Consider the following 15,688-nt stretch of genomic DNA (forward strand, 5'->3'; position numbering starts at 1 on the left):
AATTATGCTACAGTTATACTAGGGGTTTCCTAGCAGCTGTACAAATATGGCAAATAACGAAGGGACGAGATAACTCGTAGTAGGCGTCCTGGGCAAGGAAATAACCTACGAGATATCTCGTAGTTGGCAGTCAACGTGTTAATGAACGGACTGTCCCCCTATAGCGTTTATAAATATAGAACCGTTTAATTGAATGATTATTAAGAAAAGGCGTATAAACTCGTCGTTTATCGGACGATACTTGTATCTGGCGCCTGGGTATCTTTCGAGTCGCGTTTCGCGACGATTCCCGGGCGGTATGCAAATTGCAAATTGTTTTGCAAGACTCCATTGGCTAAACGACCAGTACCACAACGAGATTATGCATTCCGCTTGCGTCAGAGGTCACGCCATGCGTATCTGCTCATTGATAACGCGTCTTACGAAGATACGAACGCTTCAAAGCGGAATGAACCCGGAGCGAAACGCGCGAATCGGCCGATTTTAGAATGGCAAAGCGCGACCGTTCCTTTTTTCGGTTATCCGATACATCCTGAGATTACAAAGATATCCGACATCGCGAATTATACAGTTGGGAAGCAGCGGAACTGTGCAACGTGTAACCGAGTTATGCGTTTTGATCTTCGGGGACAATTAGGACTTGGAAATTTGATCGAATTCGCATTGATTTTGGATCTTTGAGTTTTTCATTTTTTAGCTTTTTAGTTTTTAATTGCTCGAATCTTTAAATATTTGATTTTTTAATTTTTAGTTGTTTCAGTCTTTAAATCTTTGATTTTTTAATTTTTAATTATTTGAATCTTTAAATCTTTGATTTTTTAATTTTTAATTATTTGAATCTTTAAATCTTTGATTTTTTAATTATTTGAATCTTTGAATCTTTCATTTTTTAATTATTTAAATCTTTGAATCTTGAATTTTTTAATTTTTAATTGTTTGAGTCTTTGAATCTTTCATTTTTTAATTTTTAATTATTTGAATCTTTGAATCTTCGATTTTTTAATTATTTGATCTTTGAATTTTTAATTTTTAATTATTTAAATCATTGAATCTTCGATTTTTTAATTATTTGAATCTTTGAATCGTTGATTTCTTAATTTTTAATTATTTGAATCTTTGAATCTTCGAATTTTTGAATCTTTTAATTTTTAATTTTATTTATTTTAATTATTTTTATCTTTGATTTTTTCAATTTCTGAATTTTAGAATTCCTATATTTTTCAATGTTCAAATTTCGGAGTTTTCGGTGTCCTAAATTTTTGAATTTTTACTTCTCTGCAGCTTTGCATTATCAAATTTTGAATTTACAATTGCGACAGATGACAGCGTTCGCTTGTAAACTCGCGCAAATTTATAGATGACAACAATAAGATTATATCACCGCGTCATGTTGTTTAAGCGCTATTACATCACACCATAATCTTTCAATAACACCTCAATTTATTGATAACGCATAATAGAGATTAATAGATATGCTAACAATTCGCAAACATGTATTCTTTATAGTCATCACAAAATTTTGCAATTTATTGGATAAATTACGTTTACTAGATTTGTTACGAAGGGTCGAGCAGAAGGTTATAATCGTTGAAAAATAATAAATGATCGTTAATTTAGTTATATCGTATGAATGATTTTATTTATGGAAGATAACTGAAGAATTGGTCGTTTAGAAAAGGCTCGTTTTACTGACGGTATTTGTACGTTTTATATTATAGGAAAGTTATTTTTTTACACACAGGATAATAATATAATGTAACGATAAAAAATATTGTATATTGGCAGTCGATTATATTAAAAGAATATTAAAAATTGATAAAAGTAAAAAAAAAAAGGAAATGTTAGAGAAAAAAAAACAATCTACAAATCGCAGTCGGTAGGACTCGAACCTACGCTCCCAGAGGGAATCTGATTTCTAGTCAGACGCCTTAACCACTCGGCCACGACTGCTTGCTTGAATGTTAATGGAAAATCTCCAGGTTTTACGTAGTTTCTATAATATGACGCAATAAATTTGAGAATTCTATCTAGTTTAATTAGCAAAATAAATGTACTTGTTAATGTCTTAATACAGTGAGACGTGTATTAGACATAAATTCATGTTTAGAACTATTGCTAATATTATTAAATAATTCGTATTAGTCAGTAACTAATAAGTAAAAGATATTATATATTTGTTATTATTTCTACATATACATAAATAAACAAAGTCTATCAACAAAGGAATAAGAGAACGATGACTTCATTAATTATGTATTCTTGGATCAAAACGTGGTTCTACGGCCCTGATCGTTTTTTCACCTCACATCGAAGTAGGAGAGTGCAGTATATACGAGTGTAATGTATCTGTCATCAGATCTATTAGAATGGCCCCTAATGTAACTGCGTATCTTTCACGAGGAATGCGCAATAGAGAAATCGTAAAGAGAAATTTTTGGAAAACTGTATCAAGCTAGAAAGTGCGTATTAAATTTTGGATGTTCGTAATTCGGACGAAATGTTAAAAGTCCTTTTTAAATTTGGAAGGTATAAAATGAATAGTAGCTTTGCGACGTAAATTGAGATTGACGTTTGTTTTCTCTTCGTAGAACATCATCGATATCATATAACAATAGTGTTTGAAACTGTCAATATCGATTCTGGTAGGTCGGCGTGCGCTTATTTAACACTTCGACGTTGTATCTGATAAATCATGAAATGAAATAAAGTGATTTCGAGATAATAAGTAGATGAAAAGTGGATTGTTCCTTTTTAAAGTAATATTAACGTATTGTAGTGTGAATTAGGTTATGATCATTTTCTAATAGGTAAGACAGGTTAATATGTGACGAAAAGTGTACGTCTCAAGTAATATAAAGAGGATCGGTGAAAAGGGGAAAATAAAAGTTAATTTGTGAAATCAGAGATTGTATTTCAGTGGATCGATACAATAGAAAGATAACTGACAAAGGACGCAATTAGAAATCGAAATTTATTTAGTAGACATTATAATATATTGATTATCTACGTTAATCAAGTACAGCGAAATCAAATGCTTGCTTATTCCGCCAAAAAAAATTTCCTCGAGGTTGCGTTAGTTACTATCGATGTCGAATCTCGTTACATTTTCCTCTCGTATATTCTGCAGTACGTCAGCTTATGAGAATCGAAAAAATGACACACGCTTACAGTATACAGTTTTTCCTGTCCGGTGAATGCAAGTCAGAAGGAAGTTTTACAAATAGAATATGAACACTATATAATTACCATGAAATCTGATCAACAGCGAAGTGCAAAATTTCACTCGCGACAGATTCAGTGGAATGATCGATATATTTTCCGTAACGCAACTTCGCAGGTTATAGAAATCTTTTCACTTTAAAAGCAAATACTACGATTACTCGAAATTGATGTAGATTTTATGGAGCATTATTCAATGATTTTCTTGTATTTTGTATCTGAATATCTAAGCGCCTCCGAAAATTGCATTCACAAGAACCTGTCGAGATAACATCCTAACCCCAAATATTTTTCTCGATTGAACACAGAATCGCATAATCTACTACTCGCGAGTCTAAACGTTACTGAAAATCCCAAAAGCTCTATCGTTCTCATTTCTTCGCACAATTTACAATATATGAACTTCACACAAAGTTCGTCGAATCAGCGTGCATGTTCATTTTCCTCTTATCGATTATCTGAAAGAGATGAAAAACATTAAACGAAGTAGTCATTTACCCCGTTCTACCACCTTGGCTTCTTACGAATCTATTTTTCATCTCATTCAATACGCGATTTTGAAGAAAGAAACACTCCTGACGATTTTATCTTTGAGGTTACTTAACCTTTAACTAATTTTAATTTGCACACGCGTTTTAAGTAACTCGTAGTACCTATTATAATTAGTATAATGTGACCGTATATATGTACAATCTTATAGCTGTTAACTGAATCGATTATTCTGCTTAATCAGAGCGTCGATATTTCTTCTTTTCCGTCATAAAATTGATTTTATTCTATTTCCCTTATCGTAATTGAGATGTCGCGCGACGGACCTCTCGTTCCTATTAAGATTAGTGCAAATCGAATTGCAATAACAGCTAGACAAAAAGTCTAAAGTCGCGCCGCGATTTCGATCAATGATCGATGTCGGTGGCGTTGATCTACAGCGATTATTCGATAATTATTTGCACGATTAGCGATACAAAAAAAGATCTGTCGATTTGTCCGCGCGCGAAAAGAACGATCTGCGATTATTTACAGACACTGAGTTTTTTCTCTCGTCAACCTGCATTCGCGTCTCCATTTTATTCTTTATTTTTTATTTCTACGTATAAATATATGTACCTTTTGTTCGTAGAAGATCGGGTCACGGGAAATCTTTAAATTCTATCGAACGATCAAATACTTCGAATCAAGAAGAAACTTTCCTTTTTCATCATCTTTTTCATCTATCATTTCTTCTTTTTTTTCTTCGCAATTTTCTTCAGCATTTTTCAGTTAAGTGTAAAAATAGATACTTTATCGCCTCCCAATATATCTTTTTCTCCTTCTGCGTCTTTTCTTTTTTTTTTTTTCTCGTCTTCTCATCTAAAACTGAGAAATACAGAGTAGAATAGATAATGTTCAGGAAATGTTCTAAGAATACCTAAATTGTTTTATTACACTTTAAACGGTAAAAGTGATCAAATTTATTTTTTGAAAATGAAATAGTGAACTCATCGTTATTTATCGATCACTAACACGAAGCTATCGATTCATAACCCAACTTTTGTTTGTTATATACCTGACGGATTTAAAGTAACTGAATGTTAATATTAATATCTGATTTGTAAATTTTTCATTAACCTGTCTTTTTCCTGATTAATTACGTCGGAATTTGGTGAGTCATAGAACATCTGCTGAACATGGACGTCAAGGGAAGCTAACTATAAAGTTCTTTGCAGGTTCAGGTAAAAACGCGAGTTTTCTTCGTCCATTCTGATATTTTCCAAGCCCAAAGTTCGCGCTTCAAATAAATACTGGTAATAATCTGCAAAAACGATACGATGAAAATGGTCGATCGAATAAAAGGATCGCGATCGACATATACAATGAATCGAATGAATCTACAGGATTATATTAATTTGAAAATGTTCGAGTATAGCAATTACAATTGGCCTATGATCATTTGAGATAGCAATTTGAAATATTTTCACAAACCATTTGTGACTTCTCGATTTGGCTTATTCTAACCTAAGTTTCGCTCGAAAGATCTTCGTACTAGGACATCTAGCGGTTCTACGTTTGAGTTTGGGATTTTTTTTTCCATTTTCCTTTACAATCGATCCTTAGGTGTGTCTAGTCACTGGTCACGACTTACATTTCGTCTGCGTGAAAAATAGGATTGTTAATCGCTAGAATCGTTCTCTAAACACTAATTGTAAATAGGCTAGTAAGGTTTTTACACCTATGGATAATCGCTATCAATCGATATCGTAATATGCACACACGCAGAAGTGAACCTAGAGCAAACACTATTTCGCTTATGAGTCAATTTTACCACTTAGATCACCATACAATCGTAACTTGTATTCGTATATGTACATACAGGGCAGTAAATGAAATGTACACATGTATGCCGTCACATAGCCCCACGACTTTACGATAACTTGAAATTCTTCGTGGATATGGAATTATTCGAGGGATCGTTCGATCGATGAAACAAAGCGGGCAGTTCGAAGCATAGAAAATAACGCGTTTTATACAATTTTTATACCGTTAAGACTACAATGTGGCGAATGAATTGCATACCATCAAACCATCCCTCGAGATTACAGAAACTTTGTCCGTAATTCGAACCCACGATTGAATAGAATAGTATCCAAATAATACAGTGCAATTAAATATTATTTGGAACAGCAGACAATGGGAATCGTGATTTGAACACAGTATCCGTGTTGGTAATTATATCTAATTTCAAAGAACCGAATAAAGGAACGTTTAATTGAATTAATTTAATGAATTTACTTTTCGAAATACTATTTTACTCCGCAATGATGTTATTTTATTTCGTCCCAAAAATTGCTAATGATCGATACTCGATTGGTGGAAATCGAATCGCTGGTGATCGAATTCGATCACAAGAGCAATCGGAAGTGTCGAACTATCTTATATCTGACGTATGACGAGTGATACGCTGTATCTCAAGTAACTTTATCCTCTATGAATGTGACACGAATTATTTCGTATAACATTTGCAGTTGCCTGCCCGTTTTGAAGTGGATGGAATTTACGAGAGTTAAGGCTCGTCCATTAACTTCCTATAGCTTAATTATGAAAAAGGAGGGAAGAATTTGACATTCGATTAAACGATTTTACCGGAATCGAATAAATCGTTTTTGTTTATTTAAAAACTATTTTCACGCATTTCTGAAAAAATAAAATAATATCGATACAACATTATCGTTAAGGCATAGAAAATAAAATCAACACTCGCATATAGGTCTACGATTATGCTCATGATGTAGAAAAGAGAATAATAATCGATTAAACGATATCGATAAAACACTCGACTAGAAATTCAGATTATTGCAAATAAAAAAATTGTTGTATGTAAATAATTTGTTTTCAATACGTTATTAATAATACGTCCTAAATTAAATAGTGATAATTTGTGATGGATGGAAATGTCTTATTCAAGTAATTTTCTTTGAGCCTTAACTCTGTAGAAATATGAAAGATTACTACGCATTTGATGCACGTAGTATTGCGCTAGAACACGTAAACGCTTAAATATTGCTCTCTTTTTATGACCACCGTCGCGATATTGTTAATTAGAAGCAGTGCCATTTACTATTATGCTTTTCTTCATCCTCCCTCTAACAAGATGACGACGCTGAGATAATGCAAGGGTTTTTCATGTTTCATTCTTCTTTTTTCTTATTATCTACAGACAAGGTACGTTCAGTCGCTTGGCACTATTAAAGAAAAAAGAACAGAAGTCTTAATAAAAAAGAAAAAATAGTATAATTTGTCGTTTGTTTTTCTCTAGTTTTGGCTGTAAAAATTAAATTTGTAATCCGTTATACTTAACAGTTTAAAACTTTTTCTTTTACATCCTTATTCTTCAACAGTTCAACATCCGTGTGAAAGGAAACTTGTGATAGGTGATAAATGAAATAATTGTCACAGAATATGTATATTGATTAAGCTTTCGAGAACATAGGAACTTTGAATAGTATGATTTTTTGAATTTTTTAAAGATTATCTTAATTGGAGTAAAATTAATCAATTATAAAAATGATCTTAGAAACACCAAATTTTGAAATAAACTGAGCATCACTAGTTAATAAAATAATTATACTGATTGATTTTTTATTGGGTACTAAACATTTGAATTTTAAATATTGTGATAGATGATGAGGTATTAGGATAAGTAAAAGCAATGTTTATTTCAAAGGAATTATAACTAAATGCATAGAAAACAACATGAACCAAAGTAAATATACTCTTTTAGGTATATTAAGCCAAGGTATGTATTTAGTAATAATTATTAATTTTCATTTTGTTTGTATAAAAAGGTGCAATGTGGGCAGGTGGCTCAAGTCCGAGTCATTAATATCAGCTATAATTTTGCTTTATTTATACTTCAAATTATTTTAATTTAAAAATTACAGAGATCATGTTTTCGTTTATGAATTGTCACCAATGACAAAAAAAAACGAGAATATGCTTGCGAACGTGTATAATATACGCCTACAATATAATTAAAAAAAAAAATAGAATAGAAGAAAGAAGAAAATTCAGATACAGAACTAAAATATAATCGATAGCAAAGTAAATTAAGAGGGGGAAAAAATAAGTAAGAGATTGGTGTTGTAGTGATGGTGGTAGTAATGGGGGACGAGGTTGGTCGCCATTTTAGGAAAAGTAAAAATTATTTTCACTTTTGTATAAAAAATTCCTTTCATCGACGTTTTATGATTTAAGTAAAGTTCTTCGTTTTCTTATGTATTAACGAATTAGACCTTGTTCGTCATCTCCATTATATAAATAGATGTGCGTTATCGATACTTTAAAACTTTGCTTACTCGTTTACAAAAATAAAATAAAACGCGAGACAATTCATCCTATCTATGAATGAAAAATAAAATTTCCTATCTAATCGAGGCTAAAGACGTTCATTAAGGCTTTAACTAAAATAAGAGAAAAAGGTTTCTGCGAGAGTCGAACCAACAATTCTCCGGTAGAATTCCTGTTGATGATTGCTCACATTTGACGAAACCTGAAATTTTGGTTTATGAATCTTATTTTCACATTTCGTCTTCTCTCTTTTTCCCTTTTCTTTCCTTTCTTTTTTTGTTTTTTTTTTTTACTATTTTTTTTTTATATTTGAATGCAGGAAAAAAAAATGGTGCCTTTAGCGATCGACGTACGCAACACGATGCGTCTCAATGCGTTACTAAATCATATATATCGTTCCTCGATCTTCCAGGAAACGGTCGGTGACGTTGAAATTATTAACTGCAAAACCTGACGTCATTCCTTTTGCTCTCTATCAGTCACACATATATCGCACTCTTTATTAAAAGTATAGTCATCATACTCTCTCGCGCGCGCATGCTTTCTCTCTATTTCTCCCTCTCTTTCTCTCTCTTTCTCTCTCACTCTCTCTCTCTCTCTCTCGTACTTTCTCTCGTTCAACCTATCAAACACATTAATCAAAGTCAGAAAGTTATATATTTCCGTTCAGTGGTATCGATCTACTTCTCTTCTTTGAAAGGGATGAAGATGAAAAGCGATTATAGTATACTCTCGCTTAAGATCGATTCCACTGCCGACCGAAGCAGTGGAATCTCTCGAAGAAAGCGCGTTATGGAGACCCTATTCCGGCTTCTCGAAGGACAGGGATGCTGGTCCTGAAGCAAGGTCGACCTCAATGGATATGCTGGTGGTGGTGGTGGTGGTGGTCGTGGTGGTAGAGAATGAGGAAGGGAGGTGAGCCACATCATGTCTGGCTCTGCTATGTGTCATTTCCCGTTCTGCTGTAGTCCTGCGTTGATTAGTCCCCACAGTTCTTTGGAACAGGATTGAGATCTAGAAAATCTACTTGATTATTGTCGTGAATGCAAACTATCTTAAGTGATAACACATCTTTGCCCGTAATCGATAAATCTTTGCTTTCATTGAAAGAGAGTACAAACTGAAGTATTGTTTCCAGTAAAGTAGGAATTACTTTTTAATAACTTAGTATGAAACAATACCTCTTAATAGATTGAAGTCGCTCCTTAAATTGAACAGGACCATCTGGAGTGATGTGGAACGCTGCTCTTGCTGCGCACACAACGTTGACAAAGTCTTCATACTCGACTGGCATCAAATGATATAACTTCTGATGCATGCACTGAATGTACCTACAATTTGCAATTGAAACCATAATTATTCGGCTTCATTAACGATATTTAAGAAAAGATTATCTAAATAAGAACTCGAAGAAACTGACATTTGTTGACATTTGTGGACAAGGGGTGCCAAAAGAGCAGATCTCAAGTGTTGAAGTACAAGAGCCAGGTTATTTCTAGCCATGTAGAGTGCCGCTTCCAACGCAACATCGTGAAGTACGAACGGACTGGTGATGCTGTTCACTGTACAGATGCAAAGTTGATGAAAATATTGCGTGCCAAGCCGTTTCGACACTCTCAGTAACCATTTTACGTCTTCTCCGTATGGTGGATTTCGCGCATATTTTGTTTGAGGTCTGTCATCGTGCACACGACGAGCTAGGGTCTCCAATGCTAACATTCCTACACGGTATGCTGCTACCAGAGCTCGAAATTGCATCTGACTGAAAGGCTGAGTTTGTCTATGAACCTGTGCACAAAGAAATAACAATGATCATTCACTTTAAAATACGGCATGAATAATTTGCTCATTTACTCACACATAATTTTAAAATACTTTGAAACAAGTATGCCTAATCTCGAATTAGAAATTTAACAAAGATTAATTTACCTGTGGCTGAGTTCTTACAGTGGATATTATTGGTTGCGCTTGAACTAAGGCAGACCCAGGTATACTGTTCTGGCCAGGAATGGGTCCTGTCACTCCCGCTTGAACCTGCTAAAAATCATACTTAACATGAACATTGTCCTATAACTCACTAAAGTATGTTGGGTCAGAACACTTACATTAACTGGTATAGGCTGTTGCATGGTGAACAAATGATGAGTTCCTGGTGGTGGTGGAGGTTGTGATGTGTAGTATTGCGGCAGCGATGATTGTTGCGTGGGTTGTGATGGATGATGAGGATGTTGCGGATGCTGTGGATGTTGTGGATGCTGTGGGTGTTGCGGATGTTGTGGATGTTGTGGATGCTGTGGATGCTGTGGATGCTGTGGATGCTGTGGATGCTGCGGATGTTGCGGGTGCTGTGGATGTTGCGGGTGCTGTGGATGTTGCGGGTGCTGTGGATGTTGGGGATGCTGCGGATGACCCGGATGAGGCGGATATGCCGCATGATACATTTGTATATGCGGTGGTGCTGGTGGTAGAGTTAACCTATGTGATGGCATCGGTCCACCAAACGTTGGAATCGAGTGATGATGATGCATAAAACTGTAAGGACCCACTGCATATGGCATAACTCCTGAAATTCAAAAATTAGTCAAGATTGTTATGATCCATAAAATGTTTCAAGAAAATGTAGGAAGATAAAGCATACCTAATGGTGCTAACGTTGTTGTAGCTGGATGCGTTGGATATGGTTGAGGGGGTGGTTGAGTGCTGGTCACAACAACTGCTTGAGTTGGACCAGGCATCATCTGCCCATTAGACATGTCTACCGAAGGATTGGGTTCCATTGGAAGAACTCCATTGAGATCCAACTGTAAAGAAACGTGTGGCATGTCGTCCTGCTGTTCTCCACCAGGCGTGTGCTAAATATACAAAATTGTAATTAGATTATTTGGTATTTTTCATTGCAGTGCTCTGTTTTTATTTAAAGATATTTACCCTGAGGTACAGCTCATACCAATACTTGGCTACTTGAAATAGTACTTCAGGATAAACGTCACCTCTCTTTGCTATGTTTTCCACTGTGACACAAGCCTTCTCCAACATTAAATCGCTTTGTTCCTTACACTACAAGAAAACGATATATTTTAATTAAAAAAAGATATAAATATTTAACAAAAAAGAAACTTAAAATGCTTACCTGCAAAATGGCTCTCTGTACTTCATTAGGATTGAGCGCGTGAGCGTGTGGCAAACAAGATAAAGCAAGTTCTGCAGCTGCTCGAACCATGTTAGGATCACTACCTCTAGATGACTTGTCGGCTATACCAACAGCCTCAGGTGGTGTCAAATGTCCTTCCCAACTTTCAATAAGAAATGAAATAGCTGGTGCTCCGATTTCCATCGCTTGTCCAGTGATCCAGGACACGTGACTTGAATAGGTGCGACTGAGCCAATTAGGAGTAACGCAATTATGAAGCCCGAGAGCATATAGACCAAGTTGAAAGGCGCACATGTGTAGAGCTCTATGTGGTCCATGATGATTCTGACTTGTGGAGGCTTGTGTAAACAGAGAGGTAGAACTACTGCCTCCAGCTTTTGTGAGAACAGTCTTTGCCAATTCACACATGAAATATGTACTCGCTTCCGATGGCTGGTTAGGGAGTGATGGATATACTCTCTTGCTTTTATACCTGTTAAAGTTTGACAAAGTTCTAGATTTATTACATCCTTTTACCGTTAATCTAATCTACATCGTCTAGTTGAAGTATTGAAAAATTATCATTTAGAAAAGGTGCGAACCTTATTTCCTTAGTTCGAGTAGGCACCGGTTGTTGGACGATTTGCGGTTGAACTGTGAATGTACTCATACCAGTTTCCAATTCCGCACTGGTGCTGCTATGTGGTCTACTGCTTGTACCAACGACGCTATCGCCATTTCCAGCATCTGTTCCAGCAAGAGGAGAAGAGCATTCTTCGTCATGTAGATATCTTGTCATCTGAAACACAGATAACTCGTTTAACTCAATGGAACTCAAGAACAAATGCACTTTCTCCTATTAGAAAGTTATCAACTACTAAATTTGAAGAATTATATTCCTGACCTCGCTCTTAGTCGGAGGATTAGAGGTGTAGTAACTACTTAGAATTGGCGACTTGATCAACTGATGAACATCTCGATCCAATAATTTATCCATAATTCTAGCCACCTTCGTAGGCTCATCCTTGTAGTGGACAAGCAGCGTAATAGCCAAATCTCCTCTAAAATAACAACACCAAAATATAATACAGCAAATAATAGCGATTTTCAATTACGAAATTCAAAGAAAGAACTGACCGACCAAATTTAAACGAATCATATCGAGTACTGTAAAAGATAAATAATGTACCTCTGGCGTCTAGTTCCTTCGCAAAGAAGAGGATGATCAGCCTCGCTCACGTTTGCCTTTAAGCCCAGGGCAGCCACAGCAGCATCGAATCCAAGGTTCTCGTCAGCTTCTGAAGACAGTTGTTTTACTCCTGCGAATCATTTCACTATCTTTTACACGCTATCTACGCTATTCAAATACTAACTTTTTCTTGTCTAAAATAAAACATATTTCACTGTCGAGTCGAGTTATTCGAGGGCTTTTTACTGGAGTAAATTTCAAAAACATTTATAATATAATTACATTATAAAGTGCATACTTAACGTATTAAGGGCGTCGAATATGAAACTAGCCAACATAATCGGTAGCAGTGCATGACCTCTGGACCTCAGTTGTCCGTCTCTGAGTTGCTCTGCTCTCTGTCTAACCATGGCCAGTTCCGCTGGACCAAGTGGGATCTTCTTCAATAGGCCAACCAGTTCGCTCTCTTGATGAGCCAACTTTACCTGAAGCATTAAAGATATCGTAGTCTATCTATTATCGTTTTGATACATTAACTCACCTCCAATGGTTTCGTGTTAGCTGGTGGTCTAGCCATTTTCAATCCAAACAAGCCAACTCTAAACGCCAGATTGTAGTATTCCGGGTTTTCCGCAAGGACCGTGCATAAGAAGCAACACTTGGCCAACGTAGCAGATGCAAGGGATGTGAGTTGATGGGACACCGAATTGACTTGCTGCTAAAACATTGTCATTGTATCGATTATGCCCGGATCAGCTTTGACAATTGAAACGGGTCCTTACTGCAACGAACAAACGAACAAACCAAGTCTTTCCAATCTACCTTCTTCCTTTTCCTCTTCACTGGCGCCGGAGGTTCGTCGATCATGAGGTTTGGAGGATTAGCCAGTAGTTCCTCGCCAAGTTGAACACCCAAGATACAGGCTTCCCTAGTGTGACCATGGGCATAGAGTCCCTCGGCCCTAGCGAACAAGATGTCCCACGGATCTTCGGTCTTCATTAGATTACCCAACACTGTACTCGCGTTTGCAGTGGACGTAGATTGCGATTCGTTTTTGGAGTCCTTGCTAGAGGCACCATTCGTGTTTACAACTGCTTTAGGATCATAATAATAAACGTGATACTCGTCACCAGACGGACTGTCGCTACTCGAAGAAGAACTCTCGTCCTTGGAGGGCCTTCTGGAAGGATCCTTCTCCTGGTCGGATTCTTGTTCGTTTTTGGAACTGTTCCCTTTAGGCAACACCGTTCGCGATTTCGCTCGGTAGTCGAGATTCGTCCTGCTGCACTTCGCGTCGCAGGCAGCTTTGTTATTACTACTATCACTACTATCACTATGGGTCTCGGACGATGCGTTTGAGCGGTGCTTGTCCGAGCCTTGAGCGTTCTTCAGACTGACGTTACTATTAGAGGACGATTCGCTGCCACCACCCTCCTGCAATTTTTAACAACGGTACCTTTCATGAACCCTACTACAAACAGGCGTAATACAAACAAATCATACGAGGCTAAATCGTTCTTAAACCAACCTGCGAGTCTGTGTCCCCGCAACTATTTAAATGAGTGCAAGATCGTCTAACGAGAACTACTTGGGGCTCGGAAATATCAGGTATGTCGGTCTCGTTCTCGCAGAAACCTTCGGAGCTGACGCTGCTTCGATTCCCGTCGCCGCCGCCGCCGCTTCGTGAACACAATCCTGAACACTCTCGCGGGTTCAGTCGTCTTCTGTCCATGTAACTAAACGCTACCAAGCCTAAGCTCAGAGGTCTTCGACCATGATGATGGGAAATGGGCGGCTGACAATTTAAAACGGCTGCACTCGAATTGACCTGGAAGATCAAACAAATCCATCTATCACTGACAAATCGAGCATCATTTTTGGAGTCAAATGGAGCCTGCTAGAAGCAAACTTTTCTCACGAATCTGCTTTACTCTCTATCATAAAAGTTGACTAATCCGAGAAAACGGGGCTTACTAATGAACTGACCTGGTTCACCTCGGTCCTGGTATCGCCAACATGCCGGAAGCACGTGAATGGACAATGATACATGGGATTGCTTCCGGCGGTGTATGTTATACCCGGCAAGGTGTACTCCTCCCAATCCAGATAGCATGCCTCGAGCGCCGATTTGAAGCCGGTGAACACGGCCACATCGTTCTTCAATGAATCCTTGTGACCACCACTGTTGTTCCTGTTGTGTGAGTTGTGTGAGTTGTGCGTCACTGAGCTCACTCGACTTTTCATCACCTGCAGGACAAAATGGCGGAACCTATCAACGTCTGTTTACATCCAAAGACACGCACCTTGGATCAGAATTAACCCTTTGCACTCGGCGATTTTTTGGCTAAAGAAGAGCAAGAGTTGGAAGATTTCCTGCTATAAAGCTGACGATACTTTTCTCAGCAGTAAATAAAGAATAGCGTAATAATAGAATTGTAGAATTATTTGATTTCGATACCTCGCACACCGTTACATTATCTTACATTTCATATATTAATTAATATCGATCTTCGAAATTTTATCAAACGGTGACTGAAAATGGCGGCTCTCGAGTGCAAAGGGTTAATATACCTACAGATAAATCGACAAATTTCTAACAATGATAACCTCGATGCAGGAATTACATAGAATTCGTCCAATCTCGCGATTCGTTTCAAATCTACACGACCATCTAGACAGCAGGTTCAACGATACCCTAGTTCTTTCGAATTAACCATAAGACCTCCCACAAAGACCTCGACTGGAGATTCGAAGTTAGACGAAGCAGACCACACCGAGCGAGGCCATAAATTACCGTTTACGACCCTAATTATACAAGTGCATATACCTTATCGATGACCTTCATATGCCAGGCAGTAAACTGGCCATGAAGCATCTCCCGTTCATCAGGCGATAATCCAGGATTCAAGAGGGAGGAACAGGCGTGCTGCGAGGCGTGCACGTTGCTGTTCATGTTGTGCTTACCACCGTATCCGGTCCCGTTCAACAAAGCTACCTTAGTGTTGAACCACCAGACGAGGATCTGCTCGCAGGCCATGCACTCCTCTGTGATGATCTCCAACAATGGTATAGCGTTGCGATCGGTCCTCTTGAACATCTCACGCACGATTGACAGCAAGTTCCACATCCCTTCCGGTTCACGACCACGCAACGGTCGCAGCAACGAGGACCACTCGGCAGCTGCAGGAGGCGCAGTGGTGCTCAGGTAATTAACATCGCTGAAACATATAAAACAAATATATCAAATTCATACCATCGAAAACAGAGAGGTCCAGTTTACGTGTCAACGGTGTACGCTTGCCTACTTGTCAGAGGCACCATTCCTG

At 37.4% G+C, this 15,688-nt stretch overlaps 1 protein-coding gene, 1 long non-coding RNA gene and 1 other non-coding gene across 4 annotated transcripts; all 3 read right to left on the minus strand.

The window, feature by feature from the left end:
• Positions 1–1,868: 1,868 nt before the first annotated feature.
• On the minus strand, positions 1,869–1,950 carry TRNAS-AGA (transfer RNA serine (anticodon AGA)). The gene has a single exon. It is a non-coding gene; the product is annotated as a tRNA-Ser (tRNA).
• Positions 1,951–3,048: 1,098 nt separating this feature from the next.
• Positions 3,049–5,982, minus strand: LOC108554949 (uncharacterized). 2 transcript variants are annotated; one of them, XR_001890731.1, is made up of 5 exons: positions 5,429–5,982; positions 5,182–5,348; positions 4,828–5,011; positions 4,327–4,575; positions 3,049–3,677 (listed from the first exon to the last, which is right to left on the minus strand). It is a non-coding gene; the product is annotated as an uncharacterized LOC108554949 (long non-coding RNA). The 2 variants fall into 2 exon arrangements; XR_001890730.1 differs by lacking the exon at positions 3,049–3,677 and having other exon boundaries at positions 3,901–4,575.
• A 2,667-nt stretch (positions 5,983–8,649) lies between these two features.
• On the minus strand, positions 8,650–15,683 carry Dora (zinc finger SWIM domain-containing dorado). The gene is made up of 18 exons (XM_017910330.1): positions 15,643–15,683; positions 15,190–15,580; positions 14,349–14,609; positions 13,891–14,190; positions 13,185–13,796; positions 12,904–13,080; positions 12,661–12,847; positions 12,363–12,492; positions 12,078–12,234; positions 11,776–11,972; positions 11,174–11,666; positions 10,972–11,100; positions 10,682–10,895; positions 10,149–10,606; positions 9,973–10,077; positions 9,464–9,831; positions 9,225–9,374; positions 8,650–9,057 (listed from the first exon to the last, which is right to left on the minus strand). Exons 1-18 carry the CDS (start codon positions 15,681–15,683, stop codon positions 8,991–8,993), a joined length of 4,437 nt encoding a protein of 1,478 aa, XP_017765819.1. The 3' UTR covers positions 8,650–8,990.
• Between the last annotated feature and the right edge of the window lie 5 nt (positions 15,684–15,688).

This window comes from Eufriesea mexicana, unplaced genomic scaffold (genome assembly GCF_001483705.2).
Source record: "Eufriesea mexicana isolate 0111107269 unplaced genomic scaffold, ASM148370v2 scaffold100, whole genome shotgun sequence".
NCBI classification, from domain to species: domain Eukaryota; kingdom Metazoa; phylum Arthropoda; class Insecta; order Hymenoptera; family Apidae; genus Eufriesea; species Eufriesea mexicana.

Bases quoted from the DNA above. Each gene is read 5' to 3' on its own strand.
- Dora (XM_017910330.1), bottom strand. From the start codon at position 15,683: ATGGTGCCTCTGACAAGTAGGCAAGCGTACACCGTTGACAC. The intron at 13,081-13,184 runs GTAGATTGGAAA...ACAATGTTTTAG, and splicing joins TGAAGAGGAAAAGGAAGAAG to CAGCAAGTCAATTCGGTGTC. The intron at 9,832-9,972 runs GTAAATTAATCT...CTTTGTGCACAG, and splicing joins CTGTAAGAACTCAGCCACAG to GTTCATAGACAAACTCAGCC.